The sequence below is a fragment of the Leucoraja erinacea genome, unplaced genomic scaffold (genome assembly GCF_028641065.1).
Source record: "Leucoraja erinacea ecotype New England unplaced genomic scaffold, Leri_hhj_1 Leri_926S, whole genome shotgun sequence".
Taxonomy (NCBI): domain Eukaryota; kingdom Metazoa; phylum Chordata; class Chondrichthyes; order Rajiformes; family Rajidae; genus Leucoraja; species Leucoraja erinaceus.
The window spans coordinates 34,980-62,264 of NW_026576868.1; the positions used below are offsets into that span (position 1 = coordinate 34,980).

At 48.3% G+C, this 27,285-nt stretch overlaps 1 protein-coding gene across 1 annotated transcript in view; it reads left to right on the plus strand.

The window, feature by feature from the left end:
• The window catches only part of LOC129695047 (E3 ubiquitin-protein ligase TRIM39-like), a 28,530-nt gene extending 9,765 nt beyond the window's left edge, over positions 1–18,765 (plus strand). The window contains 2 exon segments of the mRNA XM_055631808.1: positions 18,031–18,306; positions 18,309–18,765. Coding sequence (XP_055487783.1) covers positions 18,031–18,306; positions 18,309–18,529 — 497 coding nt within the window. The 3' untranslated portion in view covers positions 18,530–18,765.
• The last annotated feature ends 8,520 nt before the right edge of the window (positions 18,766–27,285 follow it).

Genomic DNA, 27,285 nt, shown 5'->3' on the forward strand with positions numbered 1-27,285 from the left:
TTCAGTGTGATCACGGCAACTCCACCCCACATCTCTACATCCTCTTTAACCACCTCTAATTACCACTCACATCCGACTCCTCATCTTCCAATCTGCCTCTCCCTCGCCATCTACTGGCAAGATATTTGAATATCTGCCTGAAGAATGGTCTTCTGAAGAACTATAAAAAGATGAAATAGCCGCACATTTGGATATCAGTGACAGGATCGGTCCGAGTCAGCATGGATTTACGAGGGGGAAGTCATGCTTGACTAATCTTCTGGAATTTTTTGAGGATGTAACTGGGAAAATGGACAAGGGAGACCCAGTGGATGTAGTGTACCTGGACTTCAGAAACTATTTGATGAGGTCCCACACAGGGGATTAGTGGGCAAAATTAGAGCACATGGTATTGGGGGTAGAGTGCTGACATGGATAGAGAAGTGGTTGGCAGACAGAAAACAAAGAGTAGGGATTAACAGATCCCTTTCAGAATGGCAGGCAGTGACTAGTGGGGTACCGCAAGGCTCGGTGCTGGGACCAGCAGTGACTAGTGGGGTACCGCAAGGCTCGGTGCTGGGACCAGCAGTGACTAGTGGGGTACCGCAAGGCTCGGTGCTGGGACCAGCAGTGACTAGTGGCTGGTACCGCAAGGCTCGGTGCTGGGACCAGCAGTGACTAGTGAGATACTGCAAGGCTCGGTGCTGGGACCAGCAGTGACTAGTGGGGTACCGCAAGGCTCGGTGCTGGGACCAGCAGTGACTAGTGGGGTACCGCAAGGCTCGGTGCTGGGACCAGCAGTGACTAGTGGGGTACCGCAAGGCTCGGTGCTGGGACCAGCAGTGACTAGTGGGGTACCGCAAGGCTCGGTGCTGGGACCGCAGCTATTTACAATATATATCAATGATTTAGATGAAGGGATTCAAAGTAACATTAGCAAATTTGCAGATGACACAAAGCTGGGTGGTAGTGTGTACTGTGAGGGGGATGCTTTGAGGATGCAGGGTGTCTTGGACAGGTTGGGGGAGTGGGCAGATGCATGGCAGATGCGGATAAATGTGAGGTTAACCACTTTGGTGGCACAACCCGGAAGGCAGATTATTATCTGAATGGTGTCAAGTTGGGAAAGGGGGGAGTACAACGAGATCAAGAGGTCCTTGTTCATCTGTCACTGAAAGTAAGCAGGTACAGCATTCAGTGAAGAAAGTGAATGGCCTGTTGGCCTTCATAACAAGAGGAGTTGAGTATAGGAGCAAAGAGGCCCTTCTGCAGTTGTACAGGGCCCTAGTGAGACCACAACTGGAGTATTGTGTGCAGTTTTGGTCTCCTAATTTGAGAAAGTACATTCTTGCTATTGAGGGAGTGCAGCGTAGGTTCACCAGGTTAATTCCCGGGATGGCGGGACTGTCATATGCTGAGAGAATGGAGTGGTTGGGGATCTTATTGAAACATATATGATTATTAAGGGATTGGACACGCTAGAGGCAGGAAACATGTTCCTGATGTTGGAGGAGTCCAGAACCTGGGGCCATAATTTAGAACGGGGATGAGGAAACACTTTTTCACCAAGAGAGTTGTGAATCTGTGGTCAGGGAATATGGGGAGAAGGCAGGAACTGGGTACTGATTGGGGATGATCTGCCATGATCACATTGAATGGCGGTGCTGGCTCACAGGGCCGAATGGCCTCCTCCTGCACCTATTGTCTATTGCCTATGGTCACTCGTCCTCCCCGTACACCCTCCCCGCCTCACGAAATCCCCCTCGCCATCCCTCGCTAAAATCACCGTGACAGATGTCTGTTGTCCACCCGATGTTGTTGGGGTGAAACCCCGGGCAAGGTTTCAGTTGTCCGCCCGCCTGTGCCCGAGTCTCCCCCCGACCCCCGGGGACTCTCTGATTCTCTGCTTCTCCCCCCAGTCTCCGTCACCCTGGATGTGGAAACAGCGCATGCGCTGCTCGAGGTGTCTGAGGATCGGAAGAGGGTGAGATGGACCGGGACCGGGAGGAGTCTCCCTGACACCGGGAAGAGGTTTACAGGCTGGGGGTGTGTGCTGGGATCGGAGGGATTCACATCGGGGAGACATTACTGGGAGGTGGAGGTGGCGGGGAGTCGGTACTGGAGTCTGGGAGTCGCCGCAGAGTCTGTGGAGAGGAAGGGACCGGTCACACTGACCCCGGAGACTGGAGTCTGGAGCATCTGGCGGTTGGGTGACGGGTTTGATGCATTCACCTCCCCTCCATCCCCTCTCCCCGCCCGTCCCATCCCCGGGAGGGTGGGAGTTTATCTCAGTTACGAGTCCGGGACAGTTTCATTTTACGACGCGGACACCAAGTCCCATCTCCACACCTTCACTGGGAATAAATTCACGGAGAAACTTTATCCTTTCTTCAGGACTTGTGATGTAAACCAGTGGCTGAGAATCTGCTCCGGTTCCGCTCCGGATTTGTAACAAAAATGTAAATGTGGGAAGAGTGAAATAAACAGCAACTGAAATCAGAGCTGTCTGTCTGTCTGTCTGTCTGTCGATCTGTTCATTTTAACGCGTTAACCGCGTCCGGCAACGGAACAGAAAATATAAAGATTGAAACAATCTCCCTTCCCGCGGGTTCAGCAGCAGCCGCGGGCGGCGGGTCCTGAGCTCCGGGCTCCCCCGGGGCCTAAAGTCCGCCCAGTCTGTGAATTTATAGCGTGTTTGCAGATTTGCTCTCCACACAACAGATTCATTTTATTCGGAACGGATCTTTGGAAGAATGGGTTCAAACCCAAGGAGGGAGGAAATTGGTGTAAACATTGCTTTGACAGCCAATGAGTGGGTGCTTCGAGCTGCCCACGACATTAACATCATTTAATGATTTAAAGGGCGGTTGTAATACAACAGTCGGTGCAAGGTGGAACAGCGGTAGAGTTGCTGCCTCACAGCGCCAGAGACCCGGGTTCGATCCCGACTACAGGTGCTGTCTGTACGGAGCTTGTACGTTCTCCCCGTGACCTGCGTGGGTTTTCTCCGAGATCTTCGGTTTTCCTCCCACTCGCCAAAGACGTACAGGTTTGTAGTTTAAGTGGCCTTGGTGTAAATGTAACTTGTCCCTAGTGTGTGTAGGATAGTGTTAATGTGCGGGGATCGCTGGTCGGCACGGACTCGGTGGGCCGAAGGGCCTGTTTCTCTAAACTAAATGTTAGAGTCAAGAGTGATTTATTGCCATATGCCCCGAAACAAAACAATGAAATACTTGCTTGCAGCAGCACACGGCTCAGTAAAACCCAGGATACACACAAACAACATCAGTGTATATAAAAACACACACACATAAATAAATAGAAAATGGTAGTGTAAAGTCACAAGATAATTCCCCCAAGTTTAAATAGTTTGAAGTGTATTTGGAGGTTGGAGTGTTTAATGGATGTATGGCCGATACAGTTTTCAGGCTTCCTGTACTTTCTTCCCGGTGGTAGCAGCGAGATGAGAGTGTGGCCAGGGTGGTGCTGGCTCGAAGGGCCGAATGGCCTACTCCTGCACCTATTGTCTATTGTCTACAGATGCTGCCTCACCCGCTGAGTTTCTCCAGCATTTTGTGTCGACCTATTTTACCAGCATCTGCAGTTCTTTCTTAAACGCTAAGGAGACCTCCTCTTTGGAAAAGTCCATGGGGTATCACAGAGAAAATATAGAAAAAGAGGCGCAGGAGTAGGCCATTCGACCCTTCAATATGATCATGGGTGATCATCCAAAATTAGTACCCCATTCCTGCTTTTCCCCCATATCCCTTGATTCCGTTAATCCTAAAAGCTAAATCTAACTCTCTCTTGAAACCATTCAGTGAATTGGCCTCCACTGCCTTCTGTGGCAGAGAATTCCACAGATTCACAACTAGTTCGGGACTAGTTAGACAACCTTCTCTAACCAGTCTGAAGATGGGTCGTGAACTGAAACGTCACCCAATTTACAGAAGGCAATTAACCTACAAAACTGAGATAGACACGAAATGCTGGAGTAACTCAGCGGGACGGGTAACATCTCTGGAGGGAAGGAATGGGTGACGTTTCGGGTCGAGACCCTTCTTCAGACCCGAAATGTCACCCGGTGGAAACCGTACCAACTCCGTACAGACAGCGCCCGGAGTCAGGATCTAAACCCGGGTCCCTGACGCTGTGAGGCAGCAGCAAAGCGCGGGCCGAGTGGCTCTCTCTCTCTCTCTCTGTACCTGCCATTAGCCGCAGCAGAACATAGCCTTCCAGATAGAACGCCGCATCCCTGGCGGTGACCCGGTCCCGGTCCCTCTGCTCAACGTCGCCGACCCCACGCGGTACTGAATCACCCCCGAGTCAAGCGGCGCGCTGGGCTGGAGGAGAGAGCGTGATGTATTAGTGCGGGGGATGCAGGCGAGGGAGGGGGGGTTATGGTAAGGGGGCGTAGGGGCCGAGAGATGCAGGGGGGAGGGAGATGCAGTGAGAGGAGAGAGGGGGGGGGAGGGGAGGTGCTGGGAGAGAGGAAGGGGGGAGAGGGGGAGGGGGAGAGGGATGTGAGGGCATGGGGGGGAAGGCGGGGAGGGGGTGTAGGTAGGAGCGGCGGGACTGGAAGATGATGAAGATAGACAAAATAAGCTGGAGTAACTCAGCGGGTCAGGCAGCATCTCTGGAGAGAAAGAATGGGCGACGTTTCGGGTCGAGACCCTTCTTCAGACCGGTTTGGGAGAAGGGAAACGAGAGATATAGACGGTGATGTGGAGAGATAAAGAACAATGAATGAAAGGAATGCAAAAAGTAACGATGATAAAGGAAACAGGCCATTGTTAGCTGTTTGCTGGGTGAGAACGAGAAGCTGGTGCAACTTGGGTGGGGGAGGGATAGAGAGAGAGGGAATGCCGGGGCTCCCTGAAGTGAGAGAAATCAAAGATTCATACAACTGCTTGCAGCGTCTGAAGTTTAATAATCCAATTTGGCCCTTTTGCTCGCAAACCAGTCACACTCACACGACAAATTACAACACATCCAACTTCACGCTGTTCTCTGGTCTGACTGACTGCCTTTTTCGGGCTTCCTGTGTAGTGACAGTGCAGAGAGCAGACAGAGACCGTGACCACACTCTTTTTTTATTTTTTATTTTTTTAATTTATTTTATTAGAAGTTAATACAGTACAAAACAATACAGTGGTACCTAATTTTAGGTGCCAACTATGCCATAACGTAATACATTATATGTACAACCTCTAGTTTTATGTGTTTGAAAAGGAAGTAAAAAAAAACAAAATATAGAGAGAAAAAGAGGAAAATAGATTGTAGAAAATAGAAAAACGTGAAGTGTGTATATAAGAAAATAATGCTGGGTGAGAACGAGAAGCTGGTGCGACTTGGGTGGGGGAGGGATAGAGAGAGAGAGGGAATGCCGGGGCTTCCTGAAGTGAGAGAAATCAAATATTCATACAACTGGGCTGTGAGCTGCCGGGAGCGGAGACAGAGTCACTCACCAGCAACGGCGGTGAACTGAGATCCAGAAACTATGAAAGTAACCCGCTCTGACCGTGGGGATGGTTCAGCGTGATAATTGCTTTAATGTTGAAAACCGCATTGTTACTCAGCCAATGAGTCGGGCGCTTGCAGCGTCTGACGTTTAATAATCCAATTTGGCCCTTTTGCTCGCAAACCAGTCACACTCACACGACAGATTACAACACATCCAACTTCACGCTGTTCTCTGGTCTGACTGACTGCCTCCTTCGGGCTTCCAGTGTGTGACAGTGCAGAGAGCAGACAGAGACCGTGACCACACTCTTTGAATCACTTCCCTCTGGAAGGCGACTCCGGACTGTCAAAGCTGCCACAGCCAGACATAAGAACAGCTTTTTTTCCACCAGTAGTAGCTCCACTCAATAACCAAAAATCTGTAGCCTCCTTTTGCTCTGGTATTTTATTTAATTCACATGTTTAATCAATAATGTCTTATTATTAATGTGGAATGTTTTATGTGTCAATCCTAACTGTCACTTTATGTCGTTGTCACTTGTGGGCGGAGCATCAAGGCAAATTCCTTGTATGTGAATACTTGGCCGATAAACTTATTCATTCATTCATACATTCATTCATTCAAGTTAAATGTGAAGTTGTTGACCCCAGAGAACATTGACCAGCTAAAGAGGGACTATGCATGTTGGAGAACGGTGAAGCCCCGACACCAGGTCCGTCACCCATTCCTTCTTTCCAGAGACGACTGCCAGTCCCGCTGAGTTACTCCAGCATTTCGTGTCGATCTTGAAGTTAAAAACACAGCTCTGTTAACAAACAGTACAGAGTGCAAGTGCTGTCACCTCATCCTGCAGGCGGGACTGACATACTGTGTGATGAGAGAATGGGTCGGCTGGGCTTGTATTCACTGGAATTTAGAAGGATGAGAGGATATCTTATAGAAACATATAACATTCTTAAGGGATTGGACAGGCTAGATGCAGGAAACATGTTCCCGATGTTGCGGGAGTCCAGAACCAGGGGTCACAGTTTAAGAATAAGGGGTAGGCCATTTACAACGGAGATGAGGAAAAACATCTTCATCCAGAGAGTTGTGAATCTGTGGAATTCTCTGCCACAGAGGACAATGGAGGCCAATTCACTGGATGTTTTCAAGAGAGTTAGATATCGCTCTTAGGGCTAACGGAATCAATGGATATGGGAGAAAAAGCAGGAATGGTGTATTGATTTTAGATGATCAGTCATGACCATATTGAATGGCGGTGCTGTCTCGAGGGGCCGAATGGCCTAGTCCTGCACCTAATTTCTATGTTTCTATGACCCGCTGAGTTACTCCAGCACGTTGTGTCAGTCTATAGTCACAGAATGACACAGTGTGGAAACAGGCCCTTCGGCCCAACTTTCCCACACCGGCCAACATGTCCCAGCTACACCATTCCCACCATTCCCTCCAAACCTGTCCTATGAATTTAACTGTTTTTTTTTAAACGATGGGATAGTCCCAGCCTCAACTACCTGCTCTGGCGTCTATCTGAAGAAGGGTCTCGATCGAAAACATCACCCTTTGCTTCTCTCCAGAGATGCTGCCTGTCCCGCTGAGTTACTCCAGCTGTTTGTGCCTATCTTCGATTCAAACCAGCATCAGCAGTTCCTTCCTACACACACCTCCTCTGGCAGCCTGTTCCATACACCCAACATCCTTTGTGTGGAAAAAGAACCCTCGGATTCTTAGCAAACTTTTCCCTTCACTTTGAAACTTTGTCTGGTCCTCGATTCCCACAATCTGGGCAAGAGACTGCATCCACCCAAATTCTGCGCTTTCGTTTATATTCAGGCCGGTTTAATGTCTAACTGACTCCTCCCTCGTGTGTGATTAGTTGGGAGTGGCCAGGACACTGAACACTGAACACTTGCAGCCCAATAACATTCATTCCCCCGGGACGGCAGCGCGCGCAGTGGAAAACATTTTGAACCAGGAAGTGGAGATAAAATGGCTGCGAAAGACATTTTTGAGAGTTTAACCGAGGAGGCAGTTTGTCCCATCTGCCTGGATTTCTTCACCGATCCGGTGACACTGGAGTGTGGGCACAACTTCTGCCGCTCCTGTATCACACAGAGTTGGGACAGGGAGGGGAGAAACTCCTGCCCGGAATGTAGAGAGGAATTTACAGACCGCACCCTCAGGGTGAATCGGGCCTTGGTTAGACTGTCTGAGAAAGCTCGAACACTGAGCCTGAATCAGACAGAGAAGGAAAGTAAACTTCAGTGCGAGGAACATCAGGAAGAACTGAAGCTGTTTTGTGAAACGGACAAGAAACTGATCTGTGTAATTTGTGCAGCTGGGCGGGAACACAAGTCTCACAGCTTCATGCCGGTTAAAGAAGCTGTTGAAACCTACAAGGTAAAAGCAAACTGATTTTGATCGCATCGTTGTTTTATTCCGTCTTTATTGTTTAACACTTTTATTCTCTGATTCCCAAACATAATCCCAGGATCAGGTGAAATCTTCCATCCAGTCTCTCACAAAAAAGGAATCAGAGATCCAGCAAATGGAGCAGCAACAGAAACAGAAGATTTCTGGAGTTCTGGTGAGGCTTTTAAGTTTCGATTTCCTGATCTTGTGTAGATTTGATCCCTGTGACGCGTGTAATAATAGGGCAGCGCAGTTACACAAGTAGTGCTGCTGTCTCCTAGTTCTGGTGAGCGGGTTCGATCCTGACCTCGGGTGCTGCCCGTGTGGTTCACGACTTCTCACTGTGACCGCGTCGGATTCCATCCACGTCCCCAATACACGCTGGTTCAATGGTCAATCGGTGACTGTTATAATCCCTGGGAAAGTGGGTGGTGAATGGGAATTAATGGGCATTGGCAGCAGGGAATTATATTGGGGTAGAGGATTGATGGATTCTAAGATTACCCTCACGATATTTCAGAAGCATTTAGAGAAGCTATTGGTTTGCCAAAGTAAATAAAAAATGTACCGGGCAAATGTCACAGTCAAAGTCGTGAAGAAACACAATTGGTGACATTATATGTAGACAAAAATGCTGGAGAAACTCAGCGGGTTCTGCAGCATCTATGGAGCGAAGGAAATAGGCAACATTTCATGCTGAAACCCTTCTTCAGACTGATGTGGGGTGGGGGTGGGGAGTAGAAAGGAGAATGGAAGAGGAGCAGCCTGAGAGCTGAGAAGGGGAGGAGACAGCAAGGGCTACCGGAAAATGGAGGTCAATGTTTATGCTGCTAGGGTGCAGACTGCCCAAGCGGAATATGAGAAGGTGCTGCTCCTCCAATTTCCGGTGGTGCTCAATCTGGCCATGGAGGAGGCCCAGGACAGAAAGGTCGGATTGAGATTGGGAATATGAGGGGAAGTTGTAGTGCTGAGCCACCGGGAGATCAGGTTGGTTATTGCGGACTGAGCGGAGGTGTTGGGCGAAGCGATCGTCAAGCCTGCGCTTGGTCTCACCGATGTAGATCAGCTGACATCTAGAGCAGCGGATGCAATAGATGAGGTTGGAGGAGATGCAGGTGAACCTCTGTCACACCTGGAACGACTGCTTGGGTCCTTGAATGGAGTCGAGGGGGGAGGTAAAGGGGCAAGTGTAGCATCTCTTGCGGTTGCAAGAGAAAGTGCCTGGGGAGGGGGTGGTACGGTAGGGAAGGGATGAATTGACCAGGGAGTTACAAAGCGGTCTTTGCGGAAAGCGGACAGGGGGGGAGATGGGAAGATGTGGCGAGTGGTGGGGTCACGTTGGAGGAGGCGAAAATGATGGAGGACTATTTGTTGGATATGATGGCTAGTGGGGTGAAAGGTGAGGACGAGGGGGACTCTGCCCTTGTTACAAGTGGGGGGATGGGGAGAGAGAGCAGAGTTACGGGGTATTGAAGAGACCCTGGTGAGAGCCTCATCTATAGTAGGGGAGGGGAACCCCCGTCCCCTGAAGAATGAGGACATTTCCGATGCCCTGGTGTGGAACACCTCATCCTGGGAGCAGATGCGGCGTAGACGGAGGAATTGGGAGTAGGGGATGGAGTCCTGACAGGAAGCAGGGTGGGAAGAAGTGTAGTCTAGATAGCCATGGGAGTCAGTGGGTTTATAGTGGATGTCGGTCAGATGTCCATCACCTGCGGTGGAGATAGTGAGGTCAAGAAATGGTAGGGAAGTGTCGCAAATGGTCCAGGTGTATTTAATTGCTCACTCCTCCATGGCCAGAGTGAGCACCACCGGAAATTGGAGGAGCAGCACCTCATATTCCGCTTGGGCAGTCTGCACCCTAGCGGCATAAACATTGACTTCTCCAATTACCGGTAGCCCTTGCTGTCTCCTCCCCTTCTAGGCTTTCTCTCGGCCCTTGGGCTCCTCCTCTTCCTTTTTCCTTTCTTCTCCCTCCCCCCCCCACTCCTCCCCTCTACATCAGTCTGAAGAAGGGTTTTGGCCCGAAACGTTGCCTATTTCCTTCGCTCCATAGATGCTGCTGCACTCGCTGAGTTACTCCAGCACATTTGTATACCTTCGATTTTCCAGCATCTGCAGTTCTTTCTTAAACACAGTGACATTATATATTGATTTTCACCTTTCATTTCACAGGAACAGTCACACAACCTTCAGTCCAAGATCACATCCCAGTTTGCTGAACAGCACAAGATTCTCATTGAGAAAGAGCAGCGCGCACTGGCAGATATCCGGGAGGAAGAGAAGAAGATTCTAAATACAATGGAGAAAAATCTTGGAGAGATTCAAGAGAATTTAAATTCCATTCAGGAGGAACTCTTAAAGTTGCAGCAACAGATGGATCAAAAAGACAGTGTGGTGTTTCTGAAGGTGAGGGGTTACACTACAGTTTGGTGAAGTGAAAATGCACAGTCACAAAATGGTGGGTGACATTTCAGAAATAAATGCTGCATTTATCAGTAATTCAGAACTAGGTAAATGTTTGATCTGTTTCAGCTGTTGTTGTTCCCAAACTAATTGTCCTCCCGTATAATCTATGGGATCTCAGGACTGCCTGACCGGAATGTAGAGAGGTGTTTGTGTTCTGTAGCGTTTAGAACAATGACAGGTGATCCTATATCTGATCCCAAGGACCACGGAATGGGCAGAGGGCAGTGAATATCTGGGATTCTCCAACCAAGAGACTCTGACAGGTTTAACATGTTAGACGTATTTATACCAGAGGAAGATACATTTTTGAAAATTCGGGGAATTGTAATCGAAGGGAATGGGGCAAAGAGGAGGAGTTCAGTCCTGGGCTAGATCAGCCATGACCACATTGTGGGGATTAACATTGAAATCTAGAACATGGCGCACACACACACATCAGATTGATCATCTATATCCGGTTCCCATCAGCAGTGGGTGGTCACCTTGGGGGAATTTGCTCTGTTTGTTTTGTCCACCTTGTTTCACCATAGAATGAAATCACGTTCTACATCATAGACTGGCCATTCATATAATCATATAACAATTACAGCATGGAAACAGGCCATCTCGGCCCTACAAGTCTGTGCCGAACTATTATTTTCCCCTAGTCCCATCTGCCTGCACTCAGACCATAACCCTCCATTCCTTTCTCATCCATATACCTACCCAATTTATTTTTAAATGATAAAATCGAACCTGCCTCCACCACTTCCATAGGAAGCTCATTCCACACAGCTGCCACTCTCTGAGTAAATAAGTTCCCCCTCATGTTAACCCTAAACATCTGTCCCTTAATTCTGAAGTCATGTCCTCTTGTTTGAATCTTCCCTACTCTCAATGGGAATAGTTTGTCCACGTCAACTCTGTCTATCCCTCTCATCATTTTAAAGACCTCTATCAAGTCCACCCTTAACCTTCTGTGCTCCAGAGAATAAAGACCTAACATTCAACATTTCTCTGTAACTTAGTTGCTGAAACCCAGGCAACGTTCTAGTAAATCTCCTCTGTATTCTCTCTATTTTGTTGACATCCTTCCTATAACTGGGCAACCAAAATTGTACACCATACTGCAGAATTGGTTTCACCAATGCCTTGTACAAATTTAACATTACATCCCAACGTTTATACTCAATGCTCTGATTTATAAAGGCTAGCATAACAAAAGCTTTCTTTACCACCCTATCTATATGAGATTCCACCTTCAGGGAACTATGCACAGTTATTCCTAGATCCCTCTGTTCAACTGCATTCCACAATTCGCTACCATTTACCATGTACGTCCTATTTTGATTTGTCCTGCCAAGATGTAGCACCTCACACTTATTAGCATTAAACTCCATCTGCCATCTTTCAGCCCATTCTTCCAAATGGCCTAAATCTCTCTGTAGACTTTGGAAATCTACTTCATTATCCACAACCCCACCTATCTTAGTATTATCTGCATACTTACTAATCCAATTTACCACACCTTCATCCAGATCATTGATATACATGACAAACAACAGTGGACCCAACACAGATCCCTGAGGCACGCCACTAGTCACCTGCTTCCAACCTGACAAACAACCATCCACCATTACTCTCTGGCATCTCCCATTCAGCCACTGTTGAATCCATCTTGCTACTCCTGCATTTATACCCAACAATTGAAACTTCTTAACCAACCTTCCATGAGGAACCTTGTCAAAGGCCTTACTAAAGTCCATATAGATAACATCCACTGCTTTACCCTCATCAATTTCCATAGTAACCACTACAAAAAATTCCAGAAGATTAGTCAAACATGACCTTCCAGGCACAAATCCATGTTGACTGTTCCTAATCAGACCATGTTTATCCAGATGCTTATGTATATTATCTCTCTGTATCTTTTCCATTAATTTGCCCACCACTGAAGTCAAACTAACCGGTCTATAATTGCTAAGTTTACTCTTAGAACCCTTTTTAAACAATGGAACAACATGCGCAGTACGCCAATCCTCCGGCACTATTCCCGTTTCTAATGACATTTGAAATATTTCTGTCATAGCCCCTGCTATTTCTACACTAACTTCCCTCAATGTCATAAGGAATATCTTGTCAGGACCTGGAGACTTATCCACATTTATATTTTTCAAAAGTATCAGTACTTCTTTTTCTTTGAATCTCATAGTATCCACAGCTACTCTACTTGTTTCCCTTACCTCACATAATTCAATATCATTCTCCTTGGTGAATCCTGAAGAAAAGAAATTGTTCAATATCTCCCCCATCTCTTTTGGCTCTGCAGATAGCTGTCCACTCTGTCTCTCTAATGGACCAATTTTATCCCTCGTTATCCCCTTGCTGTTAATATAGCTGTAGAAACCCTTTGGATTTACTTTCACCTTACCTGCCAAAGCAACCTCATATCTTCTTTTAGCTTTTCTAATTTCATCGTTCTACATCTCTGCGGCAATATCCGCTTTCTCTCTGCATGACAGTGGTGATAAGAGTTGGGAAATGGGAATTATCAGAGCATTGTAGGAATTTGGTGAAATTCCCGCTGTTGGGATGAGGACGGTCCATCTCAGTCAATTGAGATTTGTGTTTTATTTCTTTCAGGAGGTAGCTGTTCGCAAGCAAAGGTAGGACATGCTCTTGATGGAAACATTGTAAGTTTTTGTTGAACAGCCCAATATATTTCTAATGTTCAGTTTATAACCAGCTGTTAAATATTTGCAGGGTTTGTGATGAAGATAAACCACTGTCGGTGGTAGATGTTAACTTGCTGATTGAAAAATTTGAAAATCCTTTTTTGTACAACATGGTATTGGCAGAAACACCTGATGGCATCAAGCTAGGTAAAGCTTATACCTTTTCCATTGTTCTTGTTTCTGACATCTTTAAGTTATGCGTAGATGCAAACATTAATGGTATTTTGGACTGAAGGGAAATTGAAGATTTGATCTTCCACCAAACACAGCTGCAGAAAAGCATCACAGACAGAGTGTGATGTTGCACAGAAACAGGCTCTTTGACTCAACATGACCCTGCCAACCAAGTTGCCCAACCAAGCTAGTCCCACTTGCCTGAGTCTGACTCATATTCTTCCAAGTCTTTCTTATTCACGTCTCTACCCAACTGTATGTAAAATGTCATCATTGTAGCTGCCTTGTCCACTTCCTCTGTCAGTTTGTTCCATACATACACTACGCATTGACTGAAAAAACTGAACCATTTTACTGTTTCCACTCTCACCTTAAACTGATGTACTCTGGGTTTAGACTCTCCTACCTTGTGTAAAATACTGTGGCTATTCACCTTATCTGTGCACCTTATATAGATCTCATACAAGGCCTATAAAAGCATTCTGATGGGCTCCAAAGACAAATGTCCCTGCCTGCCCAAGTCTCCTTATAACCCAGCCCTACAGACCTGATGAAATTATTTTAAATCCTTTACCACCCTCTCCAATATACAAACAACCTCATTGTGTCAAATGCTGTATTTAATATCCTGACCTATAAAGCATGAGTGACAAACACATTCTTCACCACCCTGCCTGTCACTGTTGCATCTTCCATGGCACTGTGTACCTGCAGCCCGAGATCTCTCAGTTCTATAAAGTTCCCCGTTTACTGTGTATGTCCTGCCCTGGTTTGTCTCAGCAAAGTGCATCACCTCACCTTCACATGAATAAATCCCACCTGCCGTTCCTGAGCCCATTGGCCCAGTTCACAGGGATCCCATTTACTCTCAGATAACCTCCTTCACTCTCCATAATGTCACCAATTTTAGTTCCATCTGCAAACTGACTAACCGTGCAACCTACATACACACCCAATCATGTATATATATAAGGAACAACATTGGACTCCAGTCCGAAAAACATCCCTCTACCAACACACACAAACATAATAAAGGTTTAACACAAACATCCACCGCGACATTCATCACTATGGTGGAAGGCACAAAATTTGGCCAGTCCTCCTCCATTTTCCCCCGTGGTCGGGACATCAACCCTCCGCAGCCATCGCTGCGGGTGTCCAGATGTACAGACAGATAAAAGTCCAGATAAATCCAGAATCGCCTCTTCCCCACTGGATACCGCGGCTTCAGGTTGGTGTAGGCCGCAGGCCGGCGGTCGAAGATTTAAAGTCCCCGCCGCGCCGCAGCCAGAAGCTCTGGAGAAGGCAGGGCCGGTGGCCAGAGCTCCCCGGCGAGGGACCCCGATCCTGATGGTAAGTCCATGTCCCGCCCGCAGTAGAAGTTGGCCGTGTGCCGGCAGTCGGAGTCGGATCTTCAAAGCTTCTTAAGATCCCGGGGCCCCAACTAGTGGATCCCAGACTGCGGACGTCTCATGCCAGCTGGTGCTCTGCCCGAGATCTCCAGGCGATCAGTTCCCAGCTACCGAGGGTCAGCCCCCCGGAGCGCTCCCCTCTGGCAATGGCTTGCCCGCTCCACGCCAAGATCCACGCTGCACCCTGCCGCTGAGCCCCAGGCACGTCTCCGGGAAAGGCCGCACCGATCCTCGATGTTAGGCCACGGGGGAGGCGACATGGAAAAAATTGCCTCTCCGTGGAGGAGGGTGTGTGGGGTTCCAGTTCCCCCCCCCCCCCCCCCCCCCCCCCAAAAAGTTCAAAAGATTGACACGCTGCTGACAGGGTTGCCGGCTTGCAGTTCCCCCACCGACCGGTTGGGGTCCAGGGTCACAGCAACTGAAAGAGTCAACAGAGGTGGCGTTCAGGTTAAGGACATAGAAACAGAGACAGTAGGTGCAGAAGGAGGCTGGGACTATCACAACATTTCCATGTCATTTGACAGGTACATGATTAGGACAAGTTTAGATGGATCCGGGGCAAACACGGGCAGGTACTACGGGCAGGTATGTGGGGCATGTGGGCAGGTGGAACTAGTGTAGAGGGAGTGTAGCGTAGGTTCACCAGGTTAATTCCCGGGATGGCGGGCCTGTCATATGCTGAGAGAATAGAAACAGAGAAACATAGAAACATCGAAATTAGGTGCAGGTGTAGGCCATTCGGCCCTTCGAGCCTGCACCGCCATTCAATATGATCATGGCTGATCATCCACCTCAGTATCCCGTACCTGCCTTCTCTCCATACCCCCTGATCCCCTTAGCCACAAGGGCCACATCTAACTCCCTCTTAAATATAGCCAATGAAGTGGCCTCAACTACCCTCTGTGGCAGAGAGTTCCAGAGATTCACCACTCTCTGCGTGAGAAAAGTTCTTCTCATCTCGGTTTTTAAAGGATTTCCCCTTTATCCTTAAGCTGTGACCCCTTGTCCTGACTTCCCCAACATCGGGAACAATCTTCCTGCATCTAGCCTGTCCAACCCCTTAAGAATTTTGTAAGTTTCTATAAGATCCCCTCTCAATCTTCTAAATTCTAGAGAGTATCAACCAAGTCTATCCAGTCTTTCTTCATAAGACAGTCCAGACATCCCAGGAATCAGTCTGGTGAACCTTCTCTGCACTCCCTCTATGGCAATAATGTCCTTCCTCAGATTTGGAGACCAAAACTGTACGCAATACTCCAGGTGTGGTCTCATCAAGACCCTGTACAACTGCAGTAGAACCTCTCTGCTCCTATACTCAAATCCTTTTGCAATGAAAGCTAACATACCATTCGCTTTCTTTACTAGAATGGAGCTGCTGGGCTTGTGCAATCCGGAGTTTAGAAGGATGAAAGGGTATCTTATTGAAACATAACAGATTATTAAGGGTTTGGACACGCTAGAGGCAGGAAACATGTTCCTGATGTTGGAGGAGTCCAGAATCAGTGGCCACAGTTTAAGAATAAGGGTTATGCCATTTAGAACGGGGACGAGGAAACACCTTTTCTCACAGAGAGTTGTGAGTCTGTGGAATTCTCTGCCTCAGAGGGCGGTGGAGGCCAGTTCTCTGGATACTTTCTAGAGAGAGCTAGATAGGGCTCTTAAAGGTAGAGGAGTCCGGGGATATGGGGAGAAGGCACGAACGGGGTACAGATTGGGGATAATGAGCCATGATCACATTGAATGGCGGTGCTGGCTCGAAGGGCCAAATGGCCTCCTCCTGCACCTATTGTCTATTATCTATTGTCACTCACCTCAATATCCTCTTGCTCCGATTTGCCTCCATGTGTGAATAGTCCGCTTCATTCCTCCATCCCCACTGCAATCTCACAATCTTCCTCACTCTCCCCACTCTGGATAGCAGTAACAGGATCGGTTAGAGTCAGCATGAATTTACGAAGGGGAAATGATGCTTGACTAATCTTCTGGAATTTTTTGAAGATGTAACTAGGAAAATGGACAAGGGAGAGCCAGTGGATGTGGTGCACCTGGACTTTCAGAAAGCATTTGATAAGGTCCCACATAGGAGATTAGTGGGCAAATTAGGGCACATGGTATTGGGGTAGAGTGCTGAGATGGATAGACAATTGGTTGGCAGACAGGAAACAAAGAGTAGCGATTAACGGGTCCCTTTCAGAATGGCAGGTGGGGTACCGCAAGGCTCGGTGCTGGGACCGCAGCTATTTACAATATACATCAATGATTTGGATGAAGAGATTCAAAGTAACATTAGCAAATTTGCAGATGACACAAAGCTGGGTGGCAGTGTGAACTGTGAGGGGGATGCTATGAGAATGCATGATGATTTGGACAGTTTGGGGGAGAGGGCAGATGCATGGCAGATGAAGTTTAATGTGGATAACTGAGGTTATCCACTTTGGTAGTAAAAACAGGAAGGCAGATTACTATCTAAATGGTGTCAAGTTGGGAGAAGGGGAAGTATGGGATCTGGGGGTCCTTGTTCACCAGTCTATGAAAGTAAGCATGCAGGCACAGCAGGCAGTGAAGAAAGCGAATGGCATGTTGGCCTTTACAACAAGAGGAGTCGAATATAGGAGCAAAGAGGTCCTTCTGCAGTTGTACAGGGCCCCAAAGAGACCACACCTGGAGTATTGTGTGCAGTTTCGGTTCCCTAATTTGAGGAAGGACATTCTTGCTATTGAGGGAGTGCAGCGTAGGTTTACAAGGTTAATTCCCGGGATGGCGGGACTGTCATATGCTGAGAGAATGGAGCATCTAGGCTTGTACACTCTGGAGTGTAGAAGGATGAGAGGATATCTCATTGAAACATATAAGATTGTTAAGGGTTTGGAAACATGTTCCTGATGTTGGGGGAGCCCAGAACCAGGAGCCATATTTTAAGAATAAGGAGTAAGCCATTTAGAACAGAGACGAGGAAACACTTTTTCTCACAGAGAGCTGTGAGTCTGTGGAATTCTCTGCCTCAGAGGGCGGTGGCGGCAGGTTCTCTGGATACTTTCAAGAGAGAGCAAGATAGGGCTCTTAAAAATAGCAGTCGGGGGATATGGGGAGAAGGCAGGAATGGGGTACTGATTGTGGATGATCAGCCATGATCACAGTGAATGGCGGTGCTGGCTCGAAGGGCCGAATAACCTACTCCTGCACCAATTGTCTATTGTCTATCGTCACTCGTCCTCCCCGTCCACCCTCCTCCGCCTCACAAAATTCCCCATTCCATCCCTGGATAAAAACTCCGGGAGAGATGTGTGTTGTCCACCCGATGTTGTTGTGGGTGAAACCCCGGGCAAGGTTTCAGTTGTCCGCCCGCCTGTGCCCGAGTCTCCCCCCGACCCCCGGGGACTCTCTGATTCTCTGCTTCTCCCCCCAGTCTCCGTCACCCTGGATGTGGAAACAGCGCATGCGCGGCTCGAGGTGTCTGAGGATCGGAAGAGGGTGAGATGGACCGGGACCGTGAGGAGTCTCCCTGACACCGGGAAGAGGTTTACAGGCTGGGCGTGTGTGCTGGGATCGGAGGGATTCACATCGGGGAGACATTACTGGGAGGTGGAGGTGGCGGGGAGTCGGTACTGGAGTCTGGGAGTCGCCGCAGAGTCTGTGGAGAGGAAGGGATGGGTCACACCGACCCCGGAGACTGGAGTCTGGAGCATCGGGCGTGGGATGACGAGTTTGATGCATTCACCTCCCCTCCATCCCCTCTCCCCGCCCGTCCCATCCCCGGGAGGGTGGGAGTTTATCTCAGTTACGAGTCCGGGACAGTTTCATTTTACGACGCGGACACCAAGTCCCATCTCCACACCTTCACTGGGAATAAATTCACGGAGAAACTTTATCCTTTCTTTGGCCTTGGGATGAAAACCAGTGGCTGAGAATCTGCTCCGGTTCCGCTCCGGGTGTGTAAAAGGGTCGGGTCCCGGGACCGGCGTCAGGAGCGGGGCTCAGGGGCTGTGGGGCAGAAACCCGGTGGACAACAGGTCGGCGCTGAACGAACGGCTCCCATTTAATCCCCAAATTCCGCGTCGTGAAACAAACCCCAGTGAGCGCGGAAATAAAACCAGGGGGAATGTAAATGTGGGAAGAGTGAAATAAACAGCAACTGAAATCAGAGCTGTCTGTCTGTCTGTCTGTCGATCCCCCCCCCCCGCCCCCCTCCCCCCCACAATCCGGGATCCGCTCGCCCCTCTACCCGATGGAGGGCGGCGATGGCCTGGACCGGGAGGACAAAAGGGGAAATTTACTCGTGGAGCTGTTGGATCCCTGAGGGGGAAAACGCCAGTCAAGTAAAGACGGGAGGGGTCGGGGAAAGTGGGGGCTCTGTTTTATCCGCTACCACAGTACCCGCTAAATAGCCCGGCTGCATGGAACGTGTTAAGATAAAATCTCGCGGCGGGCCATAGTTTGGTGACCACTGGTTCAGTCCAAAGAGCTAAATCTAACTCTCCTTCAGAACCTTCTGAATTTGTAGTCGGCAGGGCAGTACTCTGCATATCGCCAACTTGGATGTGTTGTGCATACTAACGTGCTATTAGTGCCCCCTTAAAACTGTCTAGTTTATTCCATTCCTTTAAGCTTCTTACAAAGAATGAGTTTTTATAAATATCTGTCCTGGCAAATGGGGTTCCTATTTACAGACCATTTATGTTTCTTGTTCCCCTTTATGTTGAGTATGTTATGTATCAATCTGCAGTTATTCCCACCATCCCCTGTTGAATCTTGTACAACATGGCTAGTCTGTTCCTTGCCCTTCTTGTTTCCAGCGTTTCCCGCTCCAGGTCGGACAGCACCTGGTGACACTGCTACCTCTATTGTAGTTCCCAATGCAAGAGCATGCTGCTTTCCTCTGTACCCCTTCTAGTTTGTTGATATGACCAGTTTTGTGTGGGTCCCAGGTGTATGAAGCACATTCCAGTAAGGGTCTAACCAATGTTGTATATGCTGTGGTTTTCACTTCCTTTGGGCAGAACCAGAGGTTTTGTTTAAGGAATCCTAGTGTCCGGTTGGCTTTAGTGGCCGTGTTGTCCATGTGTTCCCTCCACGAAAGCTTGCCATCAAGATGAACTCCAAGGTATGGTTGTGAACTTGTACAATGAAGTATTTGTCGACTGAAGATGTAGTCTCAAGTAGGTGGTTTCTTCTTGTTTGAAATGACCACAATTGAGCATTTGGTTGGATTGAAGCTCATCTTCCATGTGTGTTGCCATAATTCCAAGGACTTAAGGTCTTCATGTAAGGAGTTGATATCCTCTACATCAGTGACAGGTGTATATACAAGACAATCATCTGTGAAGAGTCTTGTTTTACAATGTATATGTTCAGGTAGATCATTAATGTACATCAGGAACAACAGTGGTCCGCGGACCGTGCCTTGCGGTACTCCTGACAGTATTTGTTCTTCTAAAGAAATGTTTCCTTCACAGGCCCCCCTCTGCGTCCGGTTTGTGAGAAAGTCCCTTATCCTGTTATGTGGACTATTTCTGATGCCATAGTAATCCAGTTTTGCTGGGAGCGAAGGAAATGGGCAACGTTTCGGGCCAAAACCTGTCCTCCTTCGCTCCATAGATGCTGCCTCACCCAATGAATTTTCTCCAGCATTTTTGTCCACCTGCATTGATCAGTTCCTCAAGAAGGAACTGCAGATGCTGGAAGTTAACCCCCCCTTCCCCCACCCCCTATCAGTCTGAAGAAGGGTTTCGTCCCGAAACGTCACCTATTTCCTTCGCTCCATGGATGCTGCTGCACCCGCTGAGTTTTTCCAGCATTTTTGTGTACCTTTGATCAGTTCCTCGTTTGCTTTCCTTCTAGGTTGTCGTTTCCACTATATGGGGGGCACCGTAATATTTTCTGTGTTCAGGGCCGAGAGGCCTTAACCCGGCCCTGGCAGTTCATTCATCTCCCCCCCGGGGAATAAAGTGAAGCGGGGACGCAGCGCTGTGGGCGCTAGCAACGTAGTCCAGACCCAACAGGAAACTACAGGGCGGACCGTGTAGCGAGAAACAAGAGCGATGGGGGCAGCGTATCTCCCCCAGGTCCGTGCTCCATCTCCACTCTGCCGGGTCCGCGCTAGGGAGGAAAAGACAGCGAACTTCTTTGGGACGAAACCCTTCTTCAGACTGATATGGGGGGGGGGGGGGGGGGGGGGGGGGGGGGGGGGGGGGGGGGGTTAACTTCCAGCATCTGCAGTTCCTTCTTGAGGAACTGATCAATGCAGGTAGACAAAAATGCTGGAGAAAATCAGTGGGTGAGGCAGCATCTATGGAGCGAAGGAGGACAGGTTTCTGCCCGAAACGTTGCCTATTTCCTTCGCTCCCAACAAAACTGGATTACTATGGCATCAGAAATCAGAAACACACACGGCATTGGGGGTTCAGTATTGATGTGGATAGAGAACTAGCTGGCAAACAGGAAGCAAAGAGTAGGAGTAAATGGGTCCTTTTCACAATGGCAGGCAGTGACTAGTGGGGTACCGCAAGGCTCAGTGCTGGGACCCCAGCTATTTACAATATATATTAATGATCTGGATGAGGGAATTGAAGGCAATATCTCCAAGTTTGCGGATGACACTAAGCTGGGGGGCAGTGTCAGCTGTGAGGAGAATGCTAGGAGACTGCAAGGTGACTTGGATAGGCTGGGTGAGTGGGCAAATGTTTGGCAGATGCAGTATAATGTGGATAAATGTGAGGTTATCCATTTTGGTGGCAAAAACGGGAAAGCAGACTATTATCTAAATGGTGGCCGATTGGGAAAGGGGGAGATGCAGCGAGACCTGGGTGTCATGATACACCAGTCATTGAAGGTAGGCATGCAGGTGCAGCAGGCAGTAAAGAAAGCGAATGGTATGTTAGCTTTCATTGCAAAAGGATTTGAGTATAGGAGCAGAGAGGTTCTACTGCAGTTGTACAGGGTCTTGGTGAGACCACACCTGGAGTATTGCGTACAGTTTTGGTCTCCAAATCTGAGGAAGGACATTATTGCCATAGAGGGAGTGCAGAGACGGTTAAGGGGTTGGACAGGCTAGATGCAGGAAGATTGTTCCCGATGTTAGGGAAGTCCAGGACAAGGGGTCACAGCTTAAGGATAAAGGGGAAATCCTTTAAAACCGAGATGAGAAGAACTTTTTTCACACAGAGAGTGGTGAATCTCTGGAACTATATTTAAGAGGGAGTTAGATGTGGCCCTTGTGGCTAAGCGGATCAGGGGGTATGCAGAGAAGGCAGGTACGGGATACTGAGTTGGATGATCAGCCATGATCATATTGAATGGCGGTGCAGGCTCGAAGGGCCGAATGGCCTACTCCTGCACCTAATTTCTATGTTTCTATGATTTGAGTATAGGAGCAGGGAGGTTCTACTGCAGTTGTACAGGGTCTTGGTGAGACCACACTTGAAATATTGCGTACAGTTTTGGTCTCCAAATCTGAGGAAGGACATTATTGCCATAGAGGGAGTGCAGAGACAGTTCACCAGACTGATTCCTGGGATGTCAGGACTGTCTTATGAAGAAAGACTGGATAGACTTGGTTTATACTCTCTAGAATTTAGGAGATTGAGAGGGGATCTTATAGAAACTTACAAAATTCTTAAGGGGTTGGACAGGCTAGATGCAGGAAGATTGTTCCCGGTGTTAGGGAAGTCCAGGACAAGGGGTCACAGCTTAAGGATAAGGGGGAAATCCTTTAAAACCGAGATGAGAATAACCTTTTTCACACAGAGAGTGGTGAATCTCTGGAACTCTCTGCCACAGAGGGTAGTTGAGGCCAGTTCATTGGCTATATTTAAGAGGGAGTTAGATGTGGCCCTTGTGGCTAAGGGGATCAGGGGGTATGGAGAGAAGGCAGGTACGGGATACTGAGTTGGATGATCAGCCATGATCATATTGAATGGCGGTGCAGGCTCGAAAGGCCGAATGGCCTACTCCTGCACCTAATTTCTATGTTTCTGTGTTAGATAGAGTTAAAGATAGCGGAGTCAGGGGATATGGGGAGAAGGCAGGAACGGGGTACTGATTGGGGATGATCAGCCATGATCACATTGAATTACAGTGCTGGCTCGAGGGGCCGAATGGCCTCCTCCTGCAACTATGTTTCTATGCCTCCTTGCCCGTCCACCTTTGTTCCCCGTCGTTTTATTTTATATTATACAATGACTTTTATTCAAAAAATAAAATTAAACATACAGAGTATTAACACAAACAAAGTCTGCCTATGTACAAACAAATGATCAACACATTAATATAACGCCAACTTTATCAACAAGACACTCAACCTCCCGCGGTGACCAGCGTTCACGTACGGTCTCCAGAGTCCCCGTGGACACCGCGTGTGTGTTCCCTCTCCAGGGACACGCGGGCACGGACGTAGGCCCAGACAAGGGGCGGGCAGCCGACCCCGGTGTGGCCATAGACTGCCCGCTGCCTGGACCCGTGAATGACCATCTTGACCCGGCCCAGGAGCAGACGGACAGGGAGATCCCCCCCCCCCCTCCCCCCTCTGTACCGGATGCCCAAATATCAGGAGTGTGGGGATAAAATGTAGCCAATACTTGAGGAGCAGCCCCTTCACATAGTCGAACAGGGGCTGCAACCTGTCACACTGCACGTAGACGTGGAACACGGTCTCTTCCTCGCCACAGAAGTGGGAGCCTCCCACAGCCGACCTCGAGGGTGCGGTGGGCCAGACCCCCCTTTCCCTCTCCTCCCCTCCTGGTCACCCTCCTGTTTTTGTTCAGTTTACAAATTGAACACGCACGCAGTTGTCGGAATCTCATTGGCACTTTTATTGTCACAGGTGTGAAATGCTACACATTGAAATTATATTTTTGATTACAAACAGTCCAGCAGAGTATTACCGTACCCCAGGTCAGCAAGTGTACATAAACAGTCTACTGATCGTGTAAACAAGAGGGGCCATTGTACAAAATCCACACTCTAGTCATAGAGTGATAGATACAGTGTGGAAACAGGCCCTTCGGCCCAACTTGCCCACACCGGCCAACATGCCCCATCTACACTAGTCCCACCTGCCTGCATTTGGTCCATATCCCTCTAAACCTGTCCTATCCACGTACCTGTCCAACAGTTTCCTAAACGTTGCAATAGTATCGACCTCATCTACCTCCTCTGGCAACACGTTCCATACACCCACCACCCTTTGCATGAAGACGTTACCTGCTCCGATTCCTATTAAATCTTTCCCCCCTCACCTTAGACCTATTAGACAATAGACAATGGGTGCAGGAGTAGGCCATTCGTCCCTTCCAGCCAGCACCGCCATTCAATGTGATCATGTGATCATCCACAATCAGTACCCCGTTCCTGCCTTCTCCCCATATCCTCTGACTCCGCTATTTTTGAGAGCCCTATCTAGCTCTTTCTCGATTCCACAGATACACAACCCTCAGTGTGAAAAAAGGGTTTCCTCATCTCTGTTCTAAATGGCCTATCCCTTATTCTTAAACAGTGGCCCCCTGGTTCTGGACTCCCCCAACATCGGGAACATGTTTCCTGCCTCTAGCAGGTCCAAACCCTTAATAATCTTTTATATTTCAATAATATAGCCTCTCATCCTTCTAAACCCCCAGCTACAAGCCCAGCCGCTCCACTCTCTTGGCATATGACAGTCCCGCCATCCCAGGAATTAACAGTGTAAATCTACGCTGCACTCCCTCAATATTAAGAATGTCCTTCGTCAAATTTGGAGACCAAAACTGCACACAATACTCCAGGTGTGGTCTCACTAGGGCCCGGTACAACTGCAGAAGGACCTCTTTGCTCCTACCCACAACTCCTCTTGTTGTGAAGGCCAACATGCCATTCGCTTTCTTCACTGCCTGCTGTACCTGCATGCTTACTTTCAGGAGGCTAGTCTTATGAGCCGAGCCTGTCCAGGATATTTGCAGTCCTAACTGGTGCCCAGGATTCATTGATCCCACCCAGTCTTCCCACCCAGATCTTCCGTTTACTCCCACTCCAAAGACGTGCAGGTTTGTAGGTTAATTAGGAACAGTCAACATGGATTTGTGCCTGGAAGGTCATGTTTGACTAATCTTCTTGAATTTTTTGAAGAGGTTACTCGGGAAATAGATGAGGGTAAAGCAGTGGATGTTGTATATATGGACTTCAGTGAGGCCTTTGACAAGGTTCCTCGTGGAAGGTTGGTTAAGAAGGTTCAATTGTTGGGTATTAATGGTGGAGTAGCAAGATGGATTCAACAGTGGCTGGATGGGAGATGCCAGAGAGTAATGGTGGATGGTTGTTTGTCAGGTTGGAGGCCAGTGACTAGTGGGGTGCCACAGGGATCTGTGTTGGGTCCACTGTTGTTTGTCATATACATCAATGATCTGGATGACGGTGTGGTAAATTGGATTAGTAAGAATGCAGATGATACTAAGATAGGTGGGGTTGTGGATAATGAAGTAGATTTTCAAAGTCTACAGAGAGGTTTAGGCCATTTGGAATAGTGGGCTGAAAGATGGCAGATGGAGTTTAATGTTGATAAGTGTGAGGTGCTACATCTTGGCAGGACAAATCAAAATAGGACGTACATGGTAAATGGTAGCGAATTGAGGAATGCAGTTGAACAGAGGGATCGAGGAATAACTGTGCACAGTTCCCTGAAGGTGGAATCTCCTGTAGATAGGGTGGAAAGCTTTTGGTGTGCTGGCCTTTATAAATCAGAGCATTGAGTATAGAATGTTCAAGAAGGAACTGCAGATGCTAGAAGATCGAAGGTACACAAAATTGCTGGAGAAACTCAGCGGGTGCAGCAGCATCTATGGAGCGAAGGAAATAGGCGACGTTTTGGGCCGAAAGATGTCAACAAAATAGAGAGAGTACAGAGGAGATTTTCTAGAATGTTGCCTGGATTTCAGCAACTAAGTTACAGAGAAAGGTTGAACAAGTTAGGGCTTTATTCTTTGGAGCGCAGAAGGTTAAAGGGGGGACTTGATAGAGGTCTTTAAAATGATGAGAGGGATAGACAGAGTTGCCGTGGATAAGCTTTTTCCATTGAGAGTAGGGAAGATTCAAACAAGAGGACATGATGTGAGAATTAAGGGACAATATTTTAGGGGTAACATGAGGGGGAACTTCTTTACTCAGAGAGTGGTAGCTGTGTGGAATGAGCTTCCAGTGGAAGTGGTGGAGGCAGGTTCGATTTTATCATTTAAAAATAAATTGGATAGTTATATGGATGGGAAAGGAATGGAGGGTTATGGTCTGAGTGCAGGTAGATGGGACTAGGGGAGAATACGTGTTCGGCACGGACTAGAAGGGCCGAATGGCCTGTTTCCGTGCTGTAATTGTTATATGGTTAATTGGCTTGGTAAATGTATAAATTGTCCCTAGTGTGTGTAGGATAGTGTTAGTGTGCGGGGATCGCTGGTCGGCGCGGACCCGGTGGGCCGAAGGGCCTGTTTCCACGCTGTATCTCTAAACTAAGCTGAACTAAACAACACAGATTACAATCAAGCCGTCCACAGTGTACAGATACAGGATAAAAGGAATAACATTTTTTAGTGCAAGATAAAGTCTAGTTAAGTGCAATTAAAGATGGACCCAGGTCTCTAAAGAAGTAGATGGGAGGTCAGCACCGCTCTCTAGTTGGTGAGAGGACGGTTCAGTTGCCTGATAACAGCCGGGAAGAAACTGTCCCTGAATCTGGAGGTGTGCGTTTTCACACTTCTGTACCTCTTGCCTGATGGGAGAGGGGAGAAGAGGGAGTGACCTGGGGGTGAGACTGGTCCTTGATGATGCTGCTGGCCTTGCCGAGGCAGCGTGAGGTGTAGATGGAGTCGATGGAAGGGAGGTTGGTTCGTGTGTGTGACGGTCTGGGCTGCCTCCACAACTCTGCAATTTCTTGCGATCGTGGACAGAGCTGTTTCCAAAACCGTGCTGTGATGAATCCCGGATAAAATGCTTTCCACGGGGCATGCGTAGAAGTTGGGGAGAGTTGTTGGGGACATGCTGAACCTCCTAAGCCTTCTCAGGAAGTAGAGGCGTTGGTTTGCTTTCTTGGTCGTTGCTGCGATGTGGCTGGTCTGGGACAAGTTGCTGGTGATATTAACTTGTAAGAGGACACTCGATGCCAGGGCAACTAGGACTCATGCAGCCTAGACATGGACAACTGGACAATGAACTCGGACTCATGCAACACTGGACGGACTCATGCAACATGGACAACTGGACAATGAACTCGGACTCATGCAACATGGACAACTGGACATGCTTGAATGAACTCGGACTCATGCAACATGGACAACTGGACAATGAACTCGGACTCATGCAACATGGACAACTGGACAATGAACTCGGACTCATGCAACATGGACAACTGGACAATGAACTCGGACTCATGCAACATGGACAACTGGACAATGAACTCGGACTCATGCAACATGGACAACTGGACAATGAACTCGGACTCATGCAACATGGACAACTGGACAATGAACTCGGACTCATGCAACATGGACAACTGGACAATGAACTCGGACTCATGCAACATGGACAACTGGACAATGAACTCGGACTCATGCAACATGGACAACTGGACAATGAACTCGGACTCATGCAACATGGACAACTGGACAATGAACTCGGACTCATGCAACATGGACAACTGGACAAATCG